The following is a 20,458-nucleotide window of genomic DNA, read 5'->3' as shown; positions in this document are numbered from 1 at the left end:
GTGTGATACACGGTTTGTTTGAATTTTTTAAAACATTTTTTCTTTTATTTATGTGCTAAAATTTGTTACATATTTAAGTAAAATTCCTAATATCAAAATATAATATTTTATATTTAATTAGTTTAAATTAAAAAATCACATTCGCCAATTTTTCTTAGTCTTACGTGGTGCGCTAAGAAAATTAAATCCTACCTGGCTCTCTAAAAACTCGGGAAAAAACTCCCCTTTATATATATATATATATTAGATAGATTAGATTTATCTTGTTAGAAGATATTGTTAGAGTGTTCGGATTTAATTTTATTTTTTAGATTTGTTTATCCTATAAGGCATGGGATTTTATGCCTATAAATATTTGTTTTATTAATGAGAATAGAGAGATTGATTGAGTTTAAGAAAATATGAAAAATGTGAGTTAGTTCGAGTCAACGTTGCTAAAATTTACGTTGCTTTTCTTCTTGTTTTAGTCGAAAAGATCACATCTTTATTGGATTAGGTTTACCCTAATTGCTAATATCCCTTTCCGTGCTTTGATCCACATCATTTAATAAGTCATGAGTTTCCGACTAATCAAATCTAATCCGATTTTGGGTACTTTTATTATGAAGTACATTGTTAAATCATAAAGGGGAATCGTTTCTGATTAAAATGAGACACGTAAGAGTTTGAGAGGCCTAGAAGGCTAAAAGATCATGGTAAGCAAGGTAAATACATTTAATGATAGTGGTATTCTTTTAAATTTATGGTAATATGTCAATTATTCTGAAATGGCCAAATATCTGAAATTGAGTGGACGTATGAAAAGCACCCCATAATCAAATTGCAAAAGTTTCAAATTCAAGTCTTATCCAGTAGTGTAATTAGTGTACATTGAACAATTAATATGGCCGGTCATAAATAAGTTTTAGCTGTTCTTAGCTTAATGGAATTATGGGCAAGACTTTGAACAAGAGTAAATAATCATGAAATTGCTCATTTTGACTTATTACTCAAAAAATTTCACCATCTTCATTATTAACTTTGAATTTTTATTTTGATATATACTCATACTTAATTTCCCATTCTCAAAAAATTATCACATTGATTGTAAATTTGAATGATTCAAACTATTAAACTAAAAAACTAGTATTGCAACAACTAAATATAAACCGAGATATGGTTTATAAAAAATCTAAACCGAGATATTGTAGTAAAGTGATAGAAACAGAAACAACACGATCAAGGTGGTGGGTGGATGATGAATTTGATGATCTTGTTTGTTTTTCAAGATAAGAGTCAGGAAATAATTGATGACCATATACTGTTATAGTATTAGTGGAGCAATACACGAGTATAATACTTTATTATTCTGTGGTACTTAACAATTAAGATAAATAATGCTAGTGCATGAAATCATGCATCATGTGAACTTGAATTGTTTATTTAGCTTTTGGTTGGTTAAGTTTCGCCATTCCATGTGATCTCTGCCCTAAATCAAGTACTTAATATATCATCATTAAATTAAACCACTCTGATTCATATGCTCAATTAAACTAATTTAATCCAAAACTTAGGATTATTGACCATACCGGCCGGATAACTGGCCACTTTTTAACTTAGCTCATAAAACTACGAAGTATAAGGCCTGAAGACTGAAGTGAATTGAAAATAAGCTGAAGAGAATATACCATAAAAGCTATAAAATATGAGATAATCTTAGTAGGATGGATGGATCGAAGTACTACATATACTAGTAATATGTTCCCGTAGCAACTAGCAAGTACAATTATATCTTATATGGCACAAAAACATTACTTATCTAAATAATAAAATAATATCATTGATCCATATAATGTAAATGGTATAACATGAACTTGAATTTTTGAAGCTTGGAACTTGAATTTTTGTAGCTAAAAGACTAAAAAGAGTCATAAACCGAGGGAGTTGACCTATTCAACCGAGTATTATTTTTATAACTTGTTAGCCAAGTTAAGCCTAAAATCTTAAAACTTAACTAGCTTAATTAAATATGAAGTATAAGCTATTGTGATTTAAAGTTTAAACATATAGTTTAAACAGTCAAAGATGCATCATAAACAATACAATAACTCGAGATTAAGTCATCATCATTTATCGTATAACTTATCCAAATTTCGATTATATATTATATATTAAAACGAAATGGGTAGGAAAAATGATAATACCTTCATAAACGGATTTAACGAGTGCATCAACATTGCCTTGATTGCGAAAAACTAATGGGAAAGGATTATTAAGACAAGAACTTATTAATATGCCTCCATTTTTATTAGAATTATAATGTTGAAGAGATGAAGAAGAATCAAAGGAAATGCCAGCTGAATCATAACCACGATATTCCAAACGACGCAAAGCATTGAAAAGAAGTTGAAGAATGTAAGAGCTCTTCCTACTAACATTGTAGTTTATGTACCCAAATATCCCACACATTTTTATTTTTTTATTTTTTTATTTCTCTCTTTAGTTTTGTATCAACTTTGTTTTGGGATTTGGGTTTTGGGGTTAAGTCGGATTTGGCTACTTATATAGAGAGGAATTGATTAAATAATGAATTTTATTTTATTATTATTTTATACTCGGTAATATATTATACAAGTAGTTTTCTATGAAAATCATTGACTTTTATGTATAACAAGTCAATACATTTGCATATAAAATATATAATAAGAAGAAGTTGTACATAGTAACATGTTTAAAAATAATTAAATACATACTGAATACAAATCTACTACTCATACTCCATTGTTTACTCCCGTATTATCTATATGACTTGTGAATTGACATTATGGTGTTGGTGTTAATACGAAGTATTTCATATAATGGTAGCATTAAGTACTTGTATGCAATTATGAATATGTCAAAAAAAAAAAAAAAAAAAAAAAAAATTATGAATGCTATTACTCTGTATAAAGAAACCGTTTGTTAGGGAGTTTTAATTTATTTTAAATTGTTTGTAAACACATGTGCTGATGTGCATACAAAAGAAAAAAAAAAGTTTTATATAATGTCTTAAATATGTTCATATGAGTAAACACATGTTCATATATTGTCTCACCAAAAAAAAGTGTTCACATTGTTTGATGGAAATTTGCATTATTGATGAAAAAGTAACAAAATTATTATTACTTTAATTTTGCTGAAAACTTAAGCTCATTAGTTGTCATATTATATCTATAAGGTGTAAATAAACTACACTATAGTGTGGTCCACTAAATCAAGCTTTCCCACTCAAATTTATCCTACACACATTATTAAAAGAAACGTTGTCATATTGAAGTATCAATAATATGATTTTCAATTGAAACAAATCAAACAATTAGTTTATTTGACCTTGTGAAAAAAAAAAGAAAAAAAGAGTTTATTGTCAATATTAATATCCTTATCCCTACCTTATAAAAAGTTTTTAAAAAAACTCGCATGGATATTTATCTCACTTCATAAAAAATTTTTAAAAAAACTCTTATGAATAGTGCATGCGTGAACATTTATACCTTAAAATTGTTCTTTTACATATTTACCCCTTTGAATTCAAAAAACTTAAAATTGTCTTTTGAATCATCAAAATTGATTAATTAGCTGTGTTTATTTAAATATCTAAACCATTTTTAAGACTCACCATTTTCTATAAAGTATTTAATTATATGATGACTTGTTTAATTTATTCAATTCGTCTCATCAATAAGTACTTAAAGATTACTATGCAAATAGATATAATAAATTACCATGCAAATATGCATAAGGCATAAAGACTACCGATAATAATCTCTTTAAAGGACTAGCTATTTGCGCGCATACATCATGCGCTTAAGAAACCCTAGTCAATTTAGAATTGCCAAAAACATTCAACATTAATAAAACATATGTATTCTAGGGGGGGGGGGGGTTGTGTTTGGTTAATGAAATTTTGGTTTAGATATAAGTTTATAGAAACTTAATTTCATATCTCGTGTTTGTTTGAAAGAGCCTATTATGTACAACCAGGTGTACCATACACCCGGGTCATTGGCTCATTCAACCAACAAATGAGTAGAAATAGTATTAGCTCATTTGCTGATTTAATGAGCAAATGACCCTGGGTATACGACACACCCCGGTGTATATATATAACAAATTATAAGACTTTTAAATGTAAAACTCATACCTCAAATCTCTAATTATGGGATATAAAAATATTTGTTAAGTACGCAATACGTGGTAACTATTCAGTTCCAAACCAATTTCAACATAAACTCATTCTTAAATCCAAACTCGTACCAACTCATAAATCAAACACCCCCTTATTCGAGAGAGACCAATTATGAACAAAGTTCACTCAAATTTGGAGGATGAGTTCATATTAGTACCCATTACTATTTTAGGTATCCCTCATAAATTTATTTTTTTTTAAAAAAAAAAAAAAAAACTATTTTAGGTACTTCAAGAAGATCTACCCATATTGAATATGTTCTATTTTTTTAGCTTAGGTGTTTTGGAATTAATCAGTTGTGAATTGATGACATGACTCTAAGTAAGAAAATCTCTATCTTGAATTATGAGTTTATGACTTATGCCTTCTAAAAAAAATACTACCTCCGGATCATATTATATGCAACTTTGGATTTTTTTATATCTCACAAATAATACCCCAAAGTTGCATATAATACGTTCCGGAGGTAGTAAAAATAAAAAGGTAAACTAATTATGAATTATTTTGTACTTTATTAGATTTCAAATATTGTTATTTTCTTATTTAATGTGATTGATTATATATAGGAATAACATTATGAATTGGAGGGAGTATTAATCAAATCTCAATCGACCAAACACATTATTTCAAGCGAAAAAAAATCCAAACACATTATTTCAAGCGAAAAAAATCCATATAGCCAACACAACAGTAGAGACCAGCATCATCAGCAGACCACCATCAACAGCAAGGTAATCAACTAACCATCAACACAGGACAGTCCAAGAATATAACTAGGGTCAACAAATTTCCAATACTTTTCAGAGTAGAGAAGAGCAACCAATTAACCAACAACAATTATCCATATACAATTAACCAACAACAACAACAACAATTAACCATATTCAATTAACCAACAACAACAATTAACCAGTCCAAACAATCCACCAACAACAATTAACCACTCCAAACAATCCACCAACAACATAAATAACCAGCCCAAACAATCCACCAACATCACCAATAACTCAAAAAATCCGCCAACATCATCAGGTTCAATTAACCAACAACAACAATTAATCATGTTCAAACCAATTACCCAGCACATAATCACAAGTAAATAACCAATATAGCATAGAATCAAGTAAGAGGGACTCATAAATTTAAAATAAAGAAATTAGGGTTAGGAATCGTTACTAGAGCAGTTAATCGGAGGGTTGAACCCTAGGGTTCAGCCGCCTCACAGAGCAGTGCACAACAGGGACAGAGCTAGAGTCAAATTCCGGTTCAAGGGACAGAGGTGCCTCATCAGCCTCCTCATCAGATGAAAGGACGATGAGTTCCTCATCAGGAAGCCCACGCATCCTTCTCAACGCTACACACGCCGCCTTCCGAGTAGCACGCACCTTAAAGGGAGGCCTTTCCCTCTTAGATCTAGGTTTTTTTGGAGGAGCCGCACTCCCCTCTCCAGTTTCCGCCACCATTTCCACCGAAATCTCATAAAAATCAAGGGACTTCCTACGGGACTCACCCTCTCCCTCCCCCCTCTTTTTTTTTTCATCCTCATCAACACTTTTCAGCATTTGACCCAGAGCCCGATACGTGTATAACGTACAATAGGGACCCGTTTCGCTGGACTTGTAGAAAGCACGAGGGAAGGGTGAACCAGTCTCAAAGCAGTGTATGAGATGCTGGATCAAGTTCTCTTCACCCTTGTCGTCGGTGGCCATGTAAGCATCTTTCAACGGATCAAGGTTAATCATGGTTGACAGGGGACGTGAGGTTGAAAAAGAGAGAAGGAGAGAGGTTTAGATCTGGAGAGAGGAAGTGGGAAATCGAAGAAGAAGAGGAGAGAGAAAACCCCAAATGATGAACTAGGGTTCATCAGTAGAAATATCCAGAAGAAATAGAGGAGGCAAATCATCGTAATTAATTTTAGGTGGTTGGGGATGTGAGTGAATGAAGAGGTTGGTGGGAATTGGGGTAATAAATGGAGGGAGTCATTAGTTTAGGGGATCTGATTAGATTAGAGTAGATGTAAGGTTAGTGTAATTAAGTTAGACTAAGGGTAACAATTATAAAATAAAAAGGGACTAAGTAAGGGTAAATAAGTAATTTCCACCTTTTTTTTTTACTAAAAATAGTAAGAAAATGGAAAGTTGCAGATAACCCTGATCATCCCGAAATAGCAAAAGTTGCACAAAACAATTAACGGAGGTAGTATAATATATATATACTAGTTTTGTGCCCGTGCGATGTCCGTATTGTTTATTGAATTTTAAGATAAAATTTTAATCTATATGTCAAATTTTAAAACATATCATTGATACAAAATTAGTTAGGAATTGATGTGTTTTTGTGATGATTTAAAGTATATAGTAGGCATGTAATGACTAATAATAATAACATTGGTGAAAAACATTTCTTGACTCGTAACCTGAAATAATGACCCTGTCCGAAATGACTCGTGACCCGACCCGATTGACAGGTCTATACACAGTAATAAAATTATATTAGATTGTAAAGTATATTGTTTTAATTGATTAGAATATATTATAAATAATGGATGTGGTGCATTTTGAGCTAATTCCTTCGCTCCAAAAAAATACTCTGATACAAAAAATAAATTTATATGATAATTTATGAGAGTTATAATTTTTTTTTAAATAAAATTATAATTTAATTTGTACATATGAAATATTGGTACTTTATCGAAAATAAAACTCTAAATTAACAATTTTATCCTAAAATTCTATCCAAATTTGATTGAAAATATAATTCTAAATTAACTTTTTTATCATACAAATTGAATTCTATATAACTCTATCCTATGTGGTGCGACACTTGGCGAAAAGTTGGAACGCCAAGTGTCACTATCTCATCGCATGGCTAAAAGTTTAGCTTTATATATATAAAATAAAATAATAATAATATATATATTTCTTTCCAAAATGCTCTAATTATTTTTTTTAAAATTCTATTAAAAAAATTAAATAATAGACATATAAATTCGTGTATTGCATAGGACCAAAACTAGTAACAGTAATGGGTTAACAACGGTAGTTGAAAACTCTATTTTGGTGGATTGTGGGTTTGTGTCCCAGCCAGGGTTCAGGGCTAACCCAACCTTTCCAAACCCAATCAAACAAAACTCGAGATTGTAGACTCACAAACCAAAACAACGATTTTGCAGAAAAACCCTAATTAAGAATCTTGACTCTTGAGATTGTGAAATTAGGGCTAGAGTTGCAGAAATCAAGCAGTCGAAGATGACGCAAAAGGCGAACATGTTCAAAGGTCAATCGAAGAAGAAGGCTGCTCCTCCTAGTCGACATGGCAAAGCTTCTCATATTCGCAAAGGTAATTCAATTAAGCCCCATCATTTTCTCCCTCTTCAAAAGCCATTAAACCTGCTTTCTTAAACCCTAATTTCCGTGGTTGAATTTCAGGGAAGAGAGCAATTAAGCCGTCGAAGCTCACCAAGGAAATGGATGATAGTCGGGTATTGTAATTTTACCCTTGCTATTGTTTAATTGATTACTTAATTTTGTTTTGAATGGGCAATTTTTTTAGGGTTTATGATTGATTGTGCAAAATTTTCTTGTGGGGTTGAGTTGCTGGGTTGTTTGTTTGATTGATTGAATCTCATTGTTATTAGATTCTTATTCTATAATAACATATCATATTCAATTTATATGTTCAGCAATTGCTGACTTGGTGTGATTTGATAAGATTTCCAAAACTTGCACAATGTTTGCTCCATTCGTAATCTTGCGTGGTTCGGTGAACATTGTGGGACAAAGGGTGTACCTTTCTCATAAATTTTGTGAAATTTGTGATGAAATTGAGCTCAGGGAAAGGTGCTTGCTTGAGCTGTAGTGTAGTAGTTACGCTATTAGCTATAAATCGACATTGTTAGTAGTTATTGATGATAAAGATAATCACATGGGGTGTTCAATGGTGTAATCAAGTTTGCTCACCTATTTTGTTTTATGGCGGAGGGCTCATCTTTTAGTGTTGGGTACAACTGCACGTGCACCAACTAGGTCATATAATTTCGCTACATCTGCCATTGTCTTTCAAGGTTGTAACTTATTTGTCCTGTATTTAAAATCGTTGGAGAAACCAACCACAGTGTTCACCTCCGGTTGACATTAAAGTAGTAGATGTTTTTTATAAAGCCATTAATATTTCGCAAGGCCTTAAGATTGATGATACTTATTTAGGAAGCTGAATTTTGCTTGTGCTGATTGGTAAATGTTACAACAAAGGGTTTTATTGAATCTGTATAGTGGCGTGCTAATTTATTTTACTCTATTAGGCTATTAGCACTGAAATGTTTCTCACTTCCAGTAGATCGTGACAATCAGTTTTGAGGGTATCTATAGGGATTTACACTACTTTCGGCTCTTCCTTTTAGATGCCAGGCTCCTAGGAAGAACTGCTTGACAAAATAGGGATTCCTTGGAAGTATTGCTTCCTCCTGTTAGATTGTATTGCCTTTCTATCTTCACTATGAAGCTAATCATGCTTTTGCTTGGTTATTGATTAATTGGTACCATAACTTTATCTGATATGTTGATGGGAAAGAGGCAAGCATCATGGATAATTTTGATTAATATGTTGAGTCGATTCTCTGTTTTTCTTTAGTACAACACTTTTGCTGCATAATCAGTGTTCAAGTAAAGAGTTGTAAGCCAATTATCCTATACAGCTTTCAGAGCTTTACTGTTAAGAATTTACTTTCTTGCATTTGTATATTGCAGAATCATTTATAGGCAAGTCTTATCACTTTCATATTTGGATTGTCTTCCATTTTCCCTTTTCATTTAAAAAAAAAAAAAGTTGTTTTTGAAACACCATTGAAACATTTAGATAATGCTTTAGATGTTTGTTCAAGTGTGTGTTTGGTTGACAAAAAAATGGAAAGTTAAATTTCTAGAAAATGGATGAATGCGGAGTTATTGCTGGCTAGAACATAGAGATTTGTACTTTCTAGGAAGTATTACTTCCCACAATATAGTGAAAGATATATTTCCCATTACCTATTAAACAATATTTGTTGTACTTGTAGGTTGTAGGATTGTAACTACAAGGGAATAATGCTTTCATGTGAAATATATCCTATGTGGCCGTGCTCAATGAAATGGCCCTCAAAATCTTTTAAAATTGCATTTTCTAATTACTGTCACTCAACTCACATACCTTGTCTCTTGTGCTCAACCAGGATGTAAGCAAATTCATTAATTACTGCAACGAAGTAAAAGCAGCCACAGTGGCTTGCAAGGATGGTGGACACCTTAGCATTGTTAAAACATCACTAGAACAATCAGGCAGTAAGAAGGAATAGGCGAGCTAGCTTTGGCGATGATTTATGAAACAACTTCTCAAGGATTGAAGATCATAGTCATCATATAATATGTAAATGAAGTTTTGGAGCTAGATCATATCATCATACAACTCGGAAAAATAGCGTGTGTTATCATTTCCTTCTCGATTCAACTGGCCTGCTACTTTCTCCAATTCTCACTGCCTTCAGAGTTTAATCTGGTGGTTAAAAGAAGTGATTTTTGCCTTTTTTTTTTTGATTGAGTCCAAATTTTGTCGTTTGTTTTTGTTGTAATGTACCTTTATTTTCTAATCATAATTTATACAATTCCTTCAAATTTTAGCATAATTAACCTATTTAAGCACTCAATATGGCAGATTACTTTGATTATCCTACATTATGCAGGTGACCGTTGTAGCATCAGTACGTTTTCCAACACCTGTACATCCCATTAACATTTAACAATGTTTTATTCCCTCTACTCTGTTCAGTCATCAGTTTTTGGGCTGTGGGCCTATGTCAGTTAGACAGTTTGGGCCCAATGGGCCAGACTGTTTTAAAAAGAAATCTAAATAATAAAGTTAATAGCAAAATCACATGGTTTAAATAAATAAATAAAGCTCATCATTTTTATTTTATCTAAATTTGAGCTTATGTAAGAGCATATCCAAATTGTTAATTGATTTAGACTTTTTGCTGATGTGGGGTCCACTGCCAACTTTTGACCTTTTGTGCTTTACGTAATAATTGTATGCGTGGCTTTGTTTAGCTCATGACTGAATCTCAGCCATCTGATTAATCATCAATCATATGGAGTGCACCATATAAATGCTGCACGCGCCTGTACCGTATCTTCTCTAACTCTCTAAGTGAGGGTATTCGCATGATGCCACGCGCACTACAAGCATATTACGTTTCCAACTTCTTTCCACTTTCTCTCTCTTTCTTCCCATAATCCCACCTCTTTTTGTTTTGTGTTTTTTTTTTTTTTTTTTAAACCTTTCCCTTTTTAAATTTTTGTTTCTACTCTTTTTTCAAGGTAAAGTTGAATTTTGCTTATGTGGACTTATAACCTATAATGGGTAAAGTGATAAGGAATAAGTAATAACCTTAAGTTGAAGCATAACAAAAAAATTAAAAAATTTGAGCATAATATAATAACCTTTACATATATTTATTCCATGTGTTGAATTTCATACGGTTAAAAATGTTGTTAATCATTTGAAGTACTCTGTATTTCTTAAGAGGTCACCTTCGATAGTTCAATCCAATCTTATGCTTAATAATTTAGAATTTCTTCATTTTTTTCAATTTATATAGGTCTCTCAATATTAATTACGACCTTCTTTCTTTCAAAAAAAAAAAAAATATTAATTACGACCTTAGAACCATAATTATGTAAAAAGTATACAATTAATGAAATCGATATTTAAATCCTATTCTTCAACGGTCTAACCAAACGTTTTAGGGCCTGTTCTCATGCGTTTATTTTCAGTTTAGTTCAGTTCAATTAAGTTCAGTTCAGCTCCTAATGTGCTTCTTCTATAAAATATTCAGTTTAATTTAGCTCAGTAGTTTAGTTCAATTCAGTTCAGTTGATTTCAGTCCATTAGAACACGCCCTTAGTGAAAATTTCACCCTTTCGAAATATGCTCATGAGCTCCTCCCATATGTTTCTAGAGCAACCCAAGTCCACAACATCTAACACTCTAACAGAAGCAGCCTAGAATCTTAGATATAGCAGCACAACAAAATTGACAGCGTTGATTACAAAAAATTGACCGTACACAAAAATTGACTAAACGCGCCACCTAAGAGCGTGGTAAATAAAAGCAAAAACTCACCTTAACACCACGTGGTGTCCTACGTTTTGTCCACTTCTACATGATGTTACACAAAATAAAAATAAAAATAAAAATAAAAAACTTTAACAACAAATTAAATTAAAATACTATCCTCTTCAAAATTTAACACCCAAATATTCTTACAACAAATTAAAAAAAAAAAACGTTTCTAATAACGACTTCCTTCTCTCTATCCCATCCTTCTTTCTCTCTCCAAAATTCAAGCATCCATCCATGGGAGCTTTTCATGTAATCACCATTTCTTTCCTTTTTATTATTCTCGACGACTAGTCGAGATAAAATGTTGGTTCATGTAGCCGACCCTATCATATTGTTACAGTATTAAACTAGACTGACTTCATTTTTTTTTTTGTTTGTTTGTTTTGGTGGCAGGAAACAAAGGAGGAGAGAGAAACAGAGGAGGAAACAGGGGAAATGGGAGGAAAAGATATTGAGAAAGGTGGTAATGAAGAAAAAATGTTTGAATCAAATAACCCACATAATACAAATTTTAATGCTTCAATGTTAAGAACATTAAATCCTACTAATCCTTTAAGAGTTGTTATTAATGGAAATTTAAGAACTCCATTAACAACAACACCACAACCACCAATTCCTCGTTCTCTTCATCATCCTCATCCTCCTCCTCCGAATGTTCATATTCCTCCTAGTGTTCATCCTCCTCCTCCTCCTCCTTCGTCGCAACCTCGATATATTCCTACCACCACCCCAACTCCTCAAGTAATTAACTTATCTTCCTCTCTTTTCTTAAATGTCTAGTAGTAACTTCCATTTTGTTTATTTTATATTGATTAATTAAATTGGTATGTTTCCGAGCATACTAGAGTTAGGTGTACCAAAGGGTATCGTTATTTAGTCATTTGGGGCTAGTTTCCCCTAAGGTACACTTAAGGGGACGTGTACACGAGAACAACTAAGAATTTTTATTATTAGATGGATATACGTCTTGTTATTGTTTTTTTTTAATGGGTTTTTGTTTTGGGATTAATTTCAGCAATCAGTAGTTTCATTGAACTCAAGAGGGTACACCAACAAAATATCTCTATTTCTATTTGTGGTTCACAAGATAGCAGCAATTGGGTTGGTTGGATTTCTAATATACAAAGCAATTGAAGGGTTTCTTAGAGGTGGATCATTTAGAAGAAAAGAGCAAGATATATTGAAGCATTATTTGCCTCAAGTTGAAGCTGCATCATTTTTGAGCATTGTTTTGGCATTTTTATGGCAAAAAGCTGTTAGGGTTTGGCCTCAATTTATGATCCATTTCATATTATGGAGTAGTTTTGCTATGTCATTTTCAGCTGGAATTCTCCTTATTTGTTTCCAAAAGCCTACTACTGATGCTTGTGGAGCTGCCCTTATTGCATTTGCTATTGGTAATGGTTTATATTCTTGTTGGGTAACACAAAGAACAGGTTTTGCTACCAAAGTCTTGATAAAATCCCTCGAACCAGTATCGAAATTTCATGACTTGAATCATCCTACATACTATATGCTTGTCGCCGGGTTCTTGTGGATGTCTCTTTGGATATTGGCTGTGATTGGATCACTGAATTTTTATTTGACCCCATTGGTTATAATAGGGCTAGTTTTGAGCTTAGCTTGGACTACTGAGGTCATGAGAAATGTGGCTAATTTGACAGTAAGCAGAGTAATTGCTCTGTATTACCTTAGAGGAATGCAGTCTAGCACTCATTTTTGCTTTCATAGAGCACTCACTAGGAACCTTGGGAGTGCTTGTCTCGGTTCACTCTTCGTTCCTACAATCGAAGCCTTGAGGATCATATCGCGAGGGTTGAATCTTGTCGAGGGGGAGGATGAATTCATGTTCTCTTGTGCTCATTGTTGCTTGAACATCATGAACTCTATCTTTAGATATGGCAATGGTTGGGCCTATGTTCAGGTAATTTCCTTATTCTTAAATAGTTCTCACCTAATTGTTACTTCATGAGACTTAATTAGGCATTTGCTTGTTCAATTTGAAACTTATTGGTAAGACAATCACACCAATTTGCTTATATTGGACATTTGTTCAATGCCATTTTCTATGCATTTATGAGATTAAGCCTCTTTTCTAACTTGTGACTATAGAACAAGCGTAACGCCTCATAATTATGTTATCCTTGTAAATGGCATAATCTTATGCTTACACAACTACTTGTTTGTTGCTCAAAATGATAAATTTTCTTAAGCTAATTTGGCACTTGGACTTATTCATTATATGTTTTTTATTTATTCAATGATACATACATTAGTCATTATTGGATTGATAATGACTCAATTATATAAAAAAGAAAATCCCCCAATTACATGTTATTATATCTAACCACTTAACTAACACTTGCATTATCAACTTCCTTGTAGATTGCTGCTTATGGTAAAAACTTTACCAAGTCATCAATAGATACTTGGGCAGCCTTTGAGAGGCAAGGGATGGAAGAAATAGTTGATTCGGATATCATAAGCGCGGTTTGCTTCCTCTCCGGTGTATGCAGTGGCTCAGTCTGCGTGATAATGGTGGCGGCGTGGACTCATCAAGTGCACCAAGGCTACACAGCCACCCTCTCCCTCTTGGCCTTCTATGTTGGTTACCTCATGGTTAGTACTAGTCTTTATACCTTTTACCTACCTTAGTATTATGTTTTTAATCTTTTTATGCATACCATTGTCTTTTACTATCAAAAGTTCACTAGTACTACATTCTTTAATCATGCTGCAAGTTCATGCCACCTTTTAGGGTAGCCAACTAACCAATTAAATATATAAACTTTTAAGAGTCTTCTTTATATCATCGTTAGGCCCTACCATAAGATTTTATACAACATTTAAAATGAAGTATAATTCAGTTTTAAATCGTAAGTATCGAGTGAAGATCATTATCAATCCGCGACAAACAGTTAAGTCTAGTTCTATTCAGTTCATTAAAAAGTTAATCGAAAACAACAAACTTCATTATTAAAAAACAACTATACTCCGATTCACCTAATTTTTTTAATTCATGCTTGTTGTAGTTGAATAAATAAATTCAACTAACAGACACTTATATTATTTGCTTTAAAGATCAAATAAAATGAACCAAATTAATAATTAAACCCTTTTTGTTTAATTAATTCAGACAAGGATAGCAATGGCATTGCCTCATGCTTGTGTGAGCTGTTACTTCGTATGCTATGCTGAGAATCCAGAGAACAGGCTGTTTGATAAGACAATATCTGAAAGATTAGAATTAATCAAATCTGGTCGAGATGTAGCTGCTCCAACACCAAGGGTTCCTCATCGTTTCAATAGATCAACACGATGATAGACAGCGTAACAGGTGGATATGAACATATTTTTAACGTGTGAATAGTGTACAAGTCCAAATGATGCAATATTCAATTCTAAGACGAAGTAAGTTTATTATTGGAAGCTTTTCCCACTAAATATTTTTGTCAATCTTTGAGATTCATATTTGATGGTGAAACATCAAGCATGTGAGTAGACATTAAACAAGGGAACTTGTTGCAAATGGGTTGTTTACTTGATAATTTAATATAGTTAGGTAGTTTGACTAATTTTAATTATTTCTTCCCCTTGTATTTTTTTTTAGGAATTCTTTTATTTGTACATATAAGAATTTTTTGGTCTTAATCAATAATGTTAATGCGAAAGTTACATGTGGAACAACCATTATTGTAGTATTAATCACAAGTATTTTAAGTTAATTAAATAAGGTTACATGTATTTGAACATTCAAACCTTGTTCTGAATAGAATGGTTGTCCACAATTAATTGCTCTTACCATTTTTTTTTTTTTTTTGAGAAATACTATTTATTGATTTTGATTTTGTTATTTATTATATTCCGTACGTCATATGTTATCAATAACCTATAAACAAAGGACAAGAAATTTCATCATATAGTTGCTAAGAGTTAATGTAGAACAATGTTTTTTACTTTGTACTTCTTTGAATTTTGATGACATTAATTATTTTAGAATTCCAATTCCAACTCCAAAGAAAAAAACTCATTTTTCTTTCTTGTTTATGTAATATGTTGACCAATTCTTTATTAGCCAATTCTAATGTTATTAAAACATAATAAACGCACAATACATTCCTTCATAGGAGAAGACACACATAATATGGAGTAGATGCTTTGATCTTAATTCCAAGTACGAAAAATTAAAAATTAAGGCTCAGTTCAGCTCAATTCAGCTCCTAATTTCCTTCTCTTATTATGGAGTAGATGCTATGTTCTCATACGTTTATTTTCAATTCAGTTCAGTTCAGCTCAGTTCAGCTCCTAATTTCCTTCTCTTATAAAATATTCAGTTCAGTTCACCTCAACTCAGCTCAGTTCAGCTGATTCCAGTCTATTAGAACAGACCATAACTCTTGATAATTATCATTTGAGCTAGTTGACATATACATGATTGAGCCGAAATAGATAATAATGATTCTATAAATTTGGTAACAAGATGATAATAGTTCTAAGATTTGAAACATAGTAAAATATGTGGATTCAATTGGTGGGATAGTACTATATATTTTGTCATAAATGATCACAAAAGGATTATAGATTGAATCTGAGCTAATTCTAGTGCAGCAACTACCATACATACAAATCATAGTGAATGTGGTGGGGAAATGGCTGAGTAGGATGATTGTGACTTATGAACAAAGTATTTATTTATTTAATTTAGTGACTTCTTTTTCTTTTGAAAATTTGGGGCAAATATGCCAAATGTATCAAAGAAAAGTCCCCCACTTTGATTCCATTTAACAATGCTACAGAGCTAAAAAAAAAAGTACCTTTTGTAGTGAATAATTTATTTTTCTTTTCCTTTTACCAAGAGATACTCCATTAATATTATTGGCATATTTAATGAAATGCATTCCATTAATATCGGTATAATTATAAAGATATTCCATCAATCTTGACCATTGATATAATACTTCTACTGTTTTTTATAATTGCAATGTTGGAGTTTTGATGCTTGTTAACAAAAATTTATATCATTAATTTATTATATTATGTTTTATAAGTAAAATTTATAAAAAGTTAATACTTTAAAAGTTTAAATCGAGACGATCTTTCACAAAAAAAAAGTTTTAATTGAGACGAATCTAATAAGACTCCATCACATAACTATATTTTTACCTAACGTATATATAAATCACAAAAGACAGTATAAGGGGTGTGCAAATAGTGCAAAATATCAAATGTTATGTTTAAAAAAATGTTTATTTTTGAAAAATAAAGCTAACTATTTATAATTTGATTAACTAGTTAGGTCAAGTTTGTCTCACTAATTTCGTATTAAAAAACAAATGTAACTTTGTCTTGCTTAAATTAAATTAACATCCATAATGTACTTGGTGGATTATACTAATTTTTGGATTCTTATTATATGGTACATGGCGTTGGATGGCATGCGAAGTTTCAAAGATCATCGCGTATGTAATTATGATTAGTTTTTAAAGATATACTTTGTAGAACTAAGGGCATGTTCACATTTATTTAATTTCAGTTCAGTTCAACTTTTAATTTCCCTCTCTCATAAAATATTCATTTTAGCTCATCAGTTCCGCTCCAATCAATTCAGTTCAACTCAGTAAATGTGAACAAGCCCTAAGACTAGTTTATGGTCCTCCATACAAAGAGTTAGTTTAATTAACTATTAATCATGTTACATTAAGTATTTCAGATTTTTGAATTAACGTTTGTCCACAAAAAATAGCTCCGTATGTAAATAATAATAATAATAATAATAATAATAATAATAATAATAAATAATAATAATAATAATAATAATAATAAAAGTTACTACCTTATTTGTAAAATTCTTGAATCTTGAGGGATGAAACTCGAGATTGTTAATAAGATCTCTCACATGTATTAAAGTAACTGTAGAAAGTGGTGTTTTGTTCAACTTATTTTGACTCATCAAGTCAAATAATATACGGATTACCTTAACTAATTCAAGTTTTAATTTTCCTAACCCAAACCAATTCTAATTAGCTAAAGGCTTAGGAAAATGCATAATTCAAGAATAATGAAAGTAGTTGCAACAGTCAAATGGGATGGGAAAATAAGATAATGGAGTTGACAAGATTACATACTTCATGAGAGAAATCTAGACGCCTGGATCTTTGAGGAATTTTGAAACGTGAAGCATGCAGCTACTTCATGCTGGTACCAATGGCAACTTAATGTAAATAAAGCCAAGTAGAATGTACAAAATCGTCCAAAAATGAAGCCAAAAGTACTTTGAAATTTCAGAACACCACTTGTAAAATTATCAAGGGTTCAAAAGAGACTATTCAGAGAGTAGAAATGTAGAACCAACTCTTTTCATCATCCACAATAGGTGCTCAAATAAGTAAATAAGGGCATGTTCCTTTCAAATGCAAGTTTAGGTATAATTCAAACGATGACTAATTTTGACATATAATAAGGGAAATTAAGGCAAAGAGGATAAATCCAATTGAAACCGAAGTCTATCATGAATGTTATTGCAAAAGACTTCAATTATTTAGATAATCACAATTATAATGATATTGTCACTCTAATACAAATATAATCAATCGTTGATCCATGTGGCCATCACACTGTAATATAGTCAGCATTTTATTATCATGTTTACGATGTAATACGTATAGTCACTATTCCGTATTATAATGACTTAGCCTAGACACATAATAAAAAAAATATAGTCACTCTTTAATACATATACTCTCATTACTATAATCATGTAGTCACTCTTTAGTCTAATAAAACTCAGGTACACATAAATTCACAGTTTAACTCTTTAATGCAAACTCACAACCTCCTCATTAATATAATAGTATCTTTGATAGGCTAATATAATCACATTTTGATGCATATAGTCACACTAATCAGTAATCACTAATGCTTATCACGCCAACCACTTTGGCATTTCAACCACCACACTTTCACCCAACACCAACGGCTGCATGACGCAGCCATTACTGCCACCTTCATCAAATGCTCTTTAAATTTTTCAATCAACCCTAATCCCACAACTAACAACAAGAAAATCCCAAAACTACAAACACTCAGTTAGAATTTTGACTTTGATTTCTCGATATTAATGTACACATAAAGAAAAAATGATGTTGGGGGAAAGGGGTTATGAAATTAAGGGTGAAACGAGAAAATGATGATACCCAAATTGTCCAAAGTGCTGAAATTGAGAGAGAGATAAAAGCAAAATGGCGTGAATCAGGTGAATGAAAATGTTCTCCCCAACAGAGAACCGGAGAGAGTGTTTTTTGAGATCATGTAGTGCCGAAAAATTAGCAGAAGCGATCCACTACCATGATAATAAAACAAAATGTGTTTAGAAAGGGAACATCATCCTTACTGAAACCTGGTGATAGTGTACACCCAGTGTATGTGTTTACCTTGTACGATTGGCCAAATCAAGAAACCCTGAACACTCGTATAAACACAAAGTTCAAACAGAAATAATTCTTGATACCAATTACTACACCAAATAAAAAAAGCTACTACATGGCCACACAATGTACAAGAACTTGCATCACATATTCCTAATCACAATTTAAATAAGCATTTGGCTTCTACACCTCCTAAATTTGGAAGCTAATCACTCAAAGAGCATGTTTAATGAAAGCATTGTTTTGTCAAGAAACGGATTCAATAACTATAACCGTTATTGAGTGTTTGGTTAGGAGGTACCTTACTTAGGGGCAATAGTTTCCACCTAATTGTTACCACTCTACAACCTATAGTATCAATTACCACTATCCGCCTCAAACACACAAGTTTAAGTGATTCATTTCCACGATTAAACCAAACAATTGGAAAGGTAAGAGTTTAATGATTCATTAACACCCTTGTTTTCTTTCCGTTCCATTTCCAATATTTGTACCAAACACCCCCAGATAGAACCTTACTAAAGATCACATATGAAAACCAATTACTCAAATCAATAGCCAATTGAACCAACAACCAAAATTTCATAATTCTACAAGCATCATCAACATAATAGATATAAAATCAATCAATAACCTTTCATAAACCACAATTTGAAGTACAATAACACAATAATTGTAACATTAATCACATGATCACAAGAAACCTTCAACAGTATTATTACAACCAAAATATGCTGGCATTCACCAATACTCTTTTCAACATGATCACCAACAAAAACAATACCATTATTACCTCGTAAGCTCACTCCGCCGTCTGGAGGCTACCGGTCGCCTTCCCCGCCTCGATACTACGTCCACCACCACCACCAGAGCAGCATTCTCCACCATGATGATGATGCCCATGCCCATGCCCATGCCCATGACCATGACCGTGTCCCGATTTCGCCTTCAATTGCTTCCTCATATCATAAGCATCCTCCCCATCAGCATAATACTTAGCCTCAATATCATGAATCTTGTAACCCAAAGTTTCAGTATACAACCTAAAAGCAGCACGATTACTCTTCCTAACATGAAGAGAAACATACTCAGAACCATAAACATGTTCCATTGCAGCTTGAGCAGCCGACATTAACTTCGTCGCTAACCCTAATTTGCGATGAGTTCGAAGAACAGCAAGTGAAGTGATATGTCCATGGCATTCCGAGCTTTCTTCCTCCATTTTCGCTAACACATAACCAACGATTTTGCCGTTGTAATCTTCAGCAACATACAGAAGTTGCGGCCATGAAAGGATGTGGTAGAGGTAGTATTTCATCTGGTAGTTTTCTGGTAAACAGAGGAGATTGCAAGCTTGCATCTGGAGAAGATCGTCGACTGTTGCTTTCCTAATGCACACCATTTTTGGATTCTTGATTGGGAGATTTGGGCGAGAATTGGAGTTCTAGGGTTAGGGTTTGTGAAATTGGGAAGAATTTGGGGAAGAAGCTTGAACTAAAGATAGTGAGAGTGTCGTAGGAGCGTTATATTGATTAGATTGGGCTTTTTTGTTTGGGCTGAAGAATATATTCTTACCCATTTTATTTTTAATTTTCTATTTTTTATTTTCTACAAAGTATTACAAAATTGAATAATTGTCTAATTGATCTTATATCTTAGATATTGTAAAAAATTCTAA

General features: G+C 32.3%; 3 protein-coding genes across 3 annotated transcripts; 2 read left to right on the top strand and 1 right to left on the bottom strand.

Moving 5' to 3' along the window:
* The first annotated feature begins 7,280 nt into the window (after nucleotides 1–7,280).
* LOC145556486 (uncharacterized) lies at nucleotides 7,281–9,798 on the top strand. Its single transcript, XM_081618145.1, has 3 exons — nucleotides 7,281–7,543; nucleotides 7,633–7,685; nucleotides 9,411–9,798. The coding sequence occupies exons 1-3, from the start codon at nucleotides 7,453–7,455 to the stop codon at nucleotides 9,531–9,533; spliced, it is 267 nt and encodes an 88-aa protein (XP_081474271.1). The 5' UTR covers nucleotides 7,281–7,452; the 3' UTR covers nucleotides 9,534–9,798.
* A 1,650-nt stretch (nucleotides 9,799–11,448) lies between these two features.
* On the top strand, nucleotides 11,449–15,043 carry LOC145642200 (protein PNS1-like). Its single transcript, XM_081693299.1, has 5 exons — nucleotides 11,449–11,605; nucleotides 11,750–12,097; nucleotides 12,372–13,280; nucleotides 13,742–13,975; nucleotides 14,493–15,043. Exons 1-5 carry the CDS (start codon nucleotides 11,591–11,593, stop codon nucleotides 14,676–14,678), a joined length of 1,692 nt encoding a protein of 563 aa, XP_081549425.1. The 5' UTR covers nucleotides 11,449–11,590; the 3' UTR covers nucleotides 14,679–15,043.
* Nucleotides 15,044–19,397: 4,354 nt separating this feature from the next.
* LOC145556485 (N-terminal acetyltransferase A complex catalytic subunit NAA10-like) lies at nucleotides 19,398–20,285 on the bottom strand. The gene has a single exon (XM_081618144.1). The coding sequence runs from the start codon at nucleotides 20,180–20,182 to the stop codon at nucleotides 19,583–19,585; it is 600 nt and encodes a 199-aa protein (XP_081474270.1). The 5' UTR covers nucleotides 20,183–20,285; the 3' UTR covers nucleotides 19,398–19,582.
* Between the last annotated feature and the right edge of the window lie 173 nt (nucleotides 20,286–20,458).

The sequence above is a fragment of the Chenopodium album genome, chromosome 8 (assembly GCF_948465745.1).
Source record: "Chenopodium album chromosome 8, dcCheAlbu1.1, whole genome shotgun sequence".
NCBI lineage: Eukaryota > Viridiplantae > Streptophyta > Magnoliopsida > Caryophyllales > Amaranthaceae > Chenopodium > Chenopodium album.
The sequence above is the reverse complement of the archived record's forward strand: the minus strand, read 5'-3'. Positions and strand labels throughout refer to the sequence as shown.

Excerpts from the sequence above, each read along its gene's own strand:
- LOC145556486 (XM_081618145.1), top strand. The coding sequence starts at position 7,453 with ATGACGCAAAAGGCGAACATGTTCAAAGGTCAATCGAAGAAGAAGGCT. Across the intron at positions 7,544-7,632 it reads AGCTTCTCATATTCGCAAAG|GGAAGAGAGCAATTAAGCCG; the intron begins GTAATTCAATTA and ends GTTGAATTTCAG. Across the intron at positions 7,686-9,410 it reads AGGAAATGGATGATAGTCGG|GATGTAAGCAAATTCATTAA; the intron begins GTATTGTAATTT and ends GTGCTCAACCAG.
- LOC145642200 (XM_081693299.1), top strand. Across the intron at positions 12,098-12,371 it reads CCACCACCCCAACTCCTCAA|CAATCAGTAGTTTCATTGAA; the intron begins GTAATTAACTTA and ends GATTAATTTCAG. Across the intron at positions 13,281-13,741 it reads ATGGTTGGGCCTATGTTCAG|ATTGCTGCTTATGGTAAAAA; the intron begins GTAATTTCCTTA and ends ACTTCCTTGTAG.
- LOC145556485 (XM_081618144.1), bottom strand. The coding sequence starts at position 20,182 with ATGGTGTGCATTAGGAAAGCAACAGTCGACGATCTTCTCCAGATGCAA.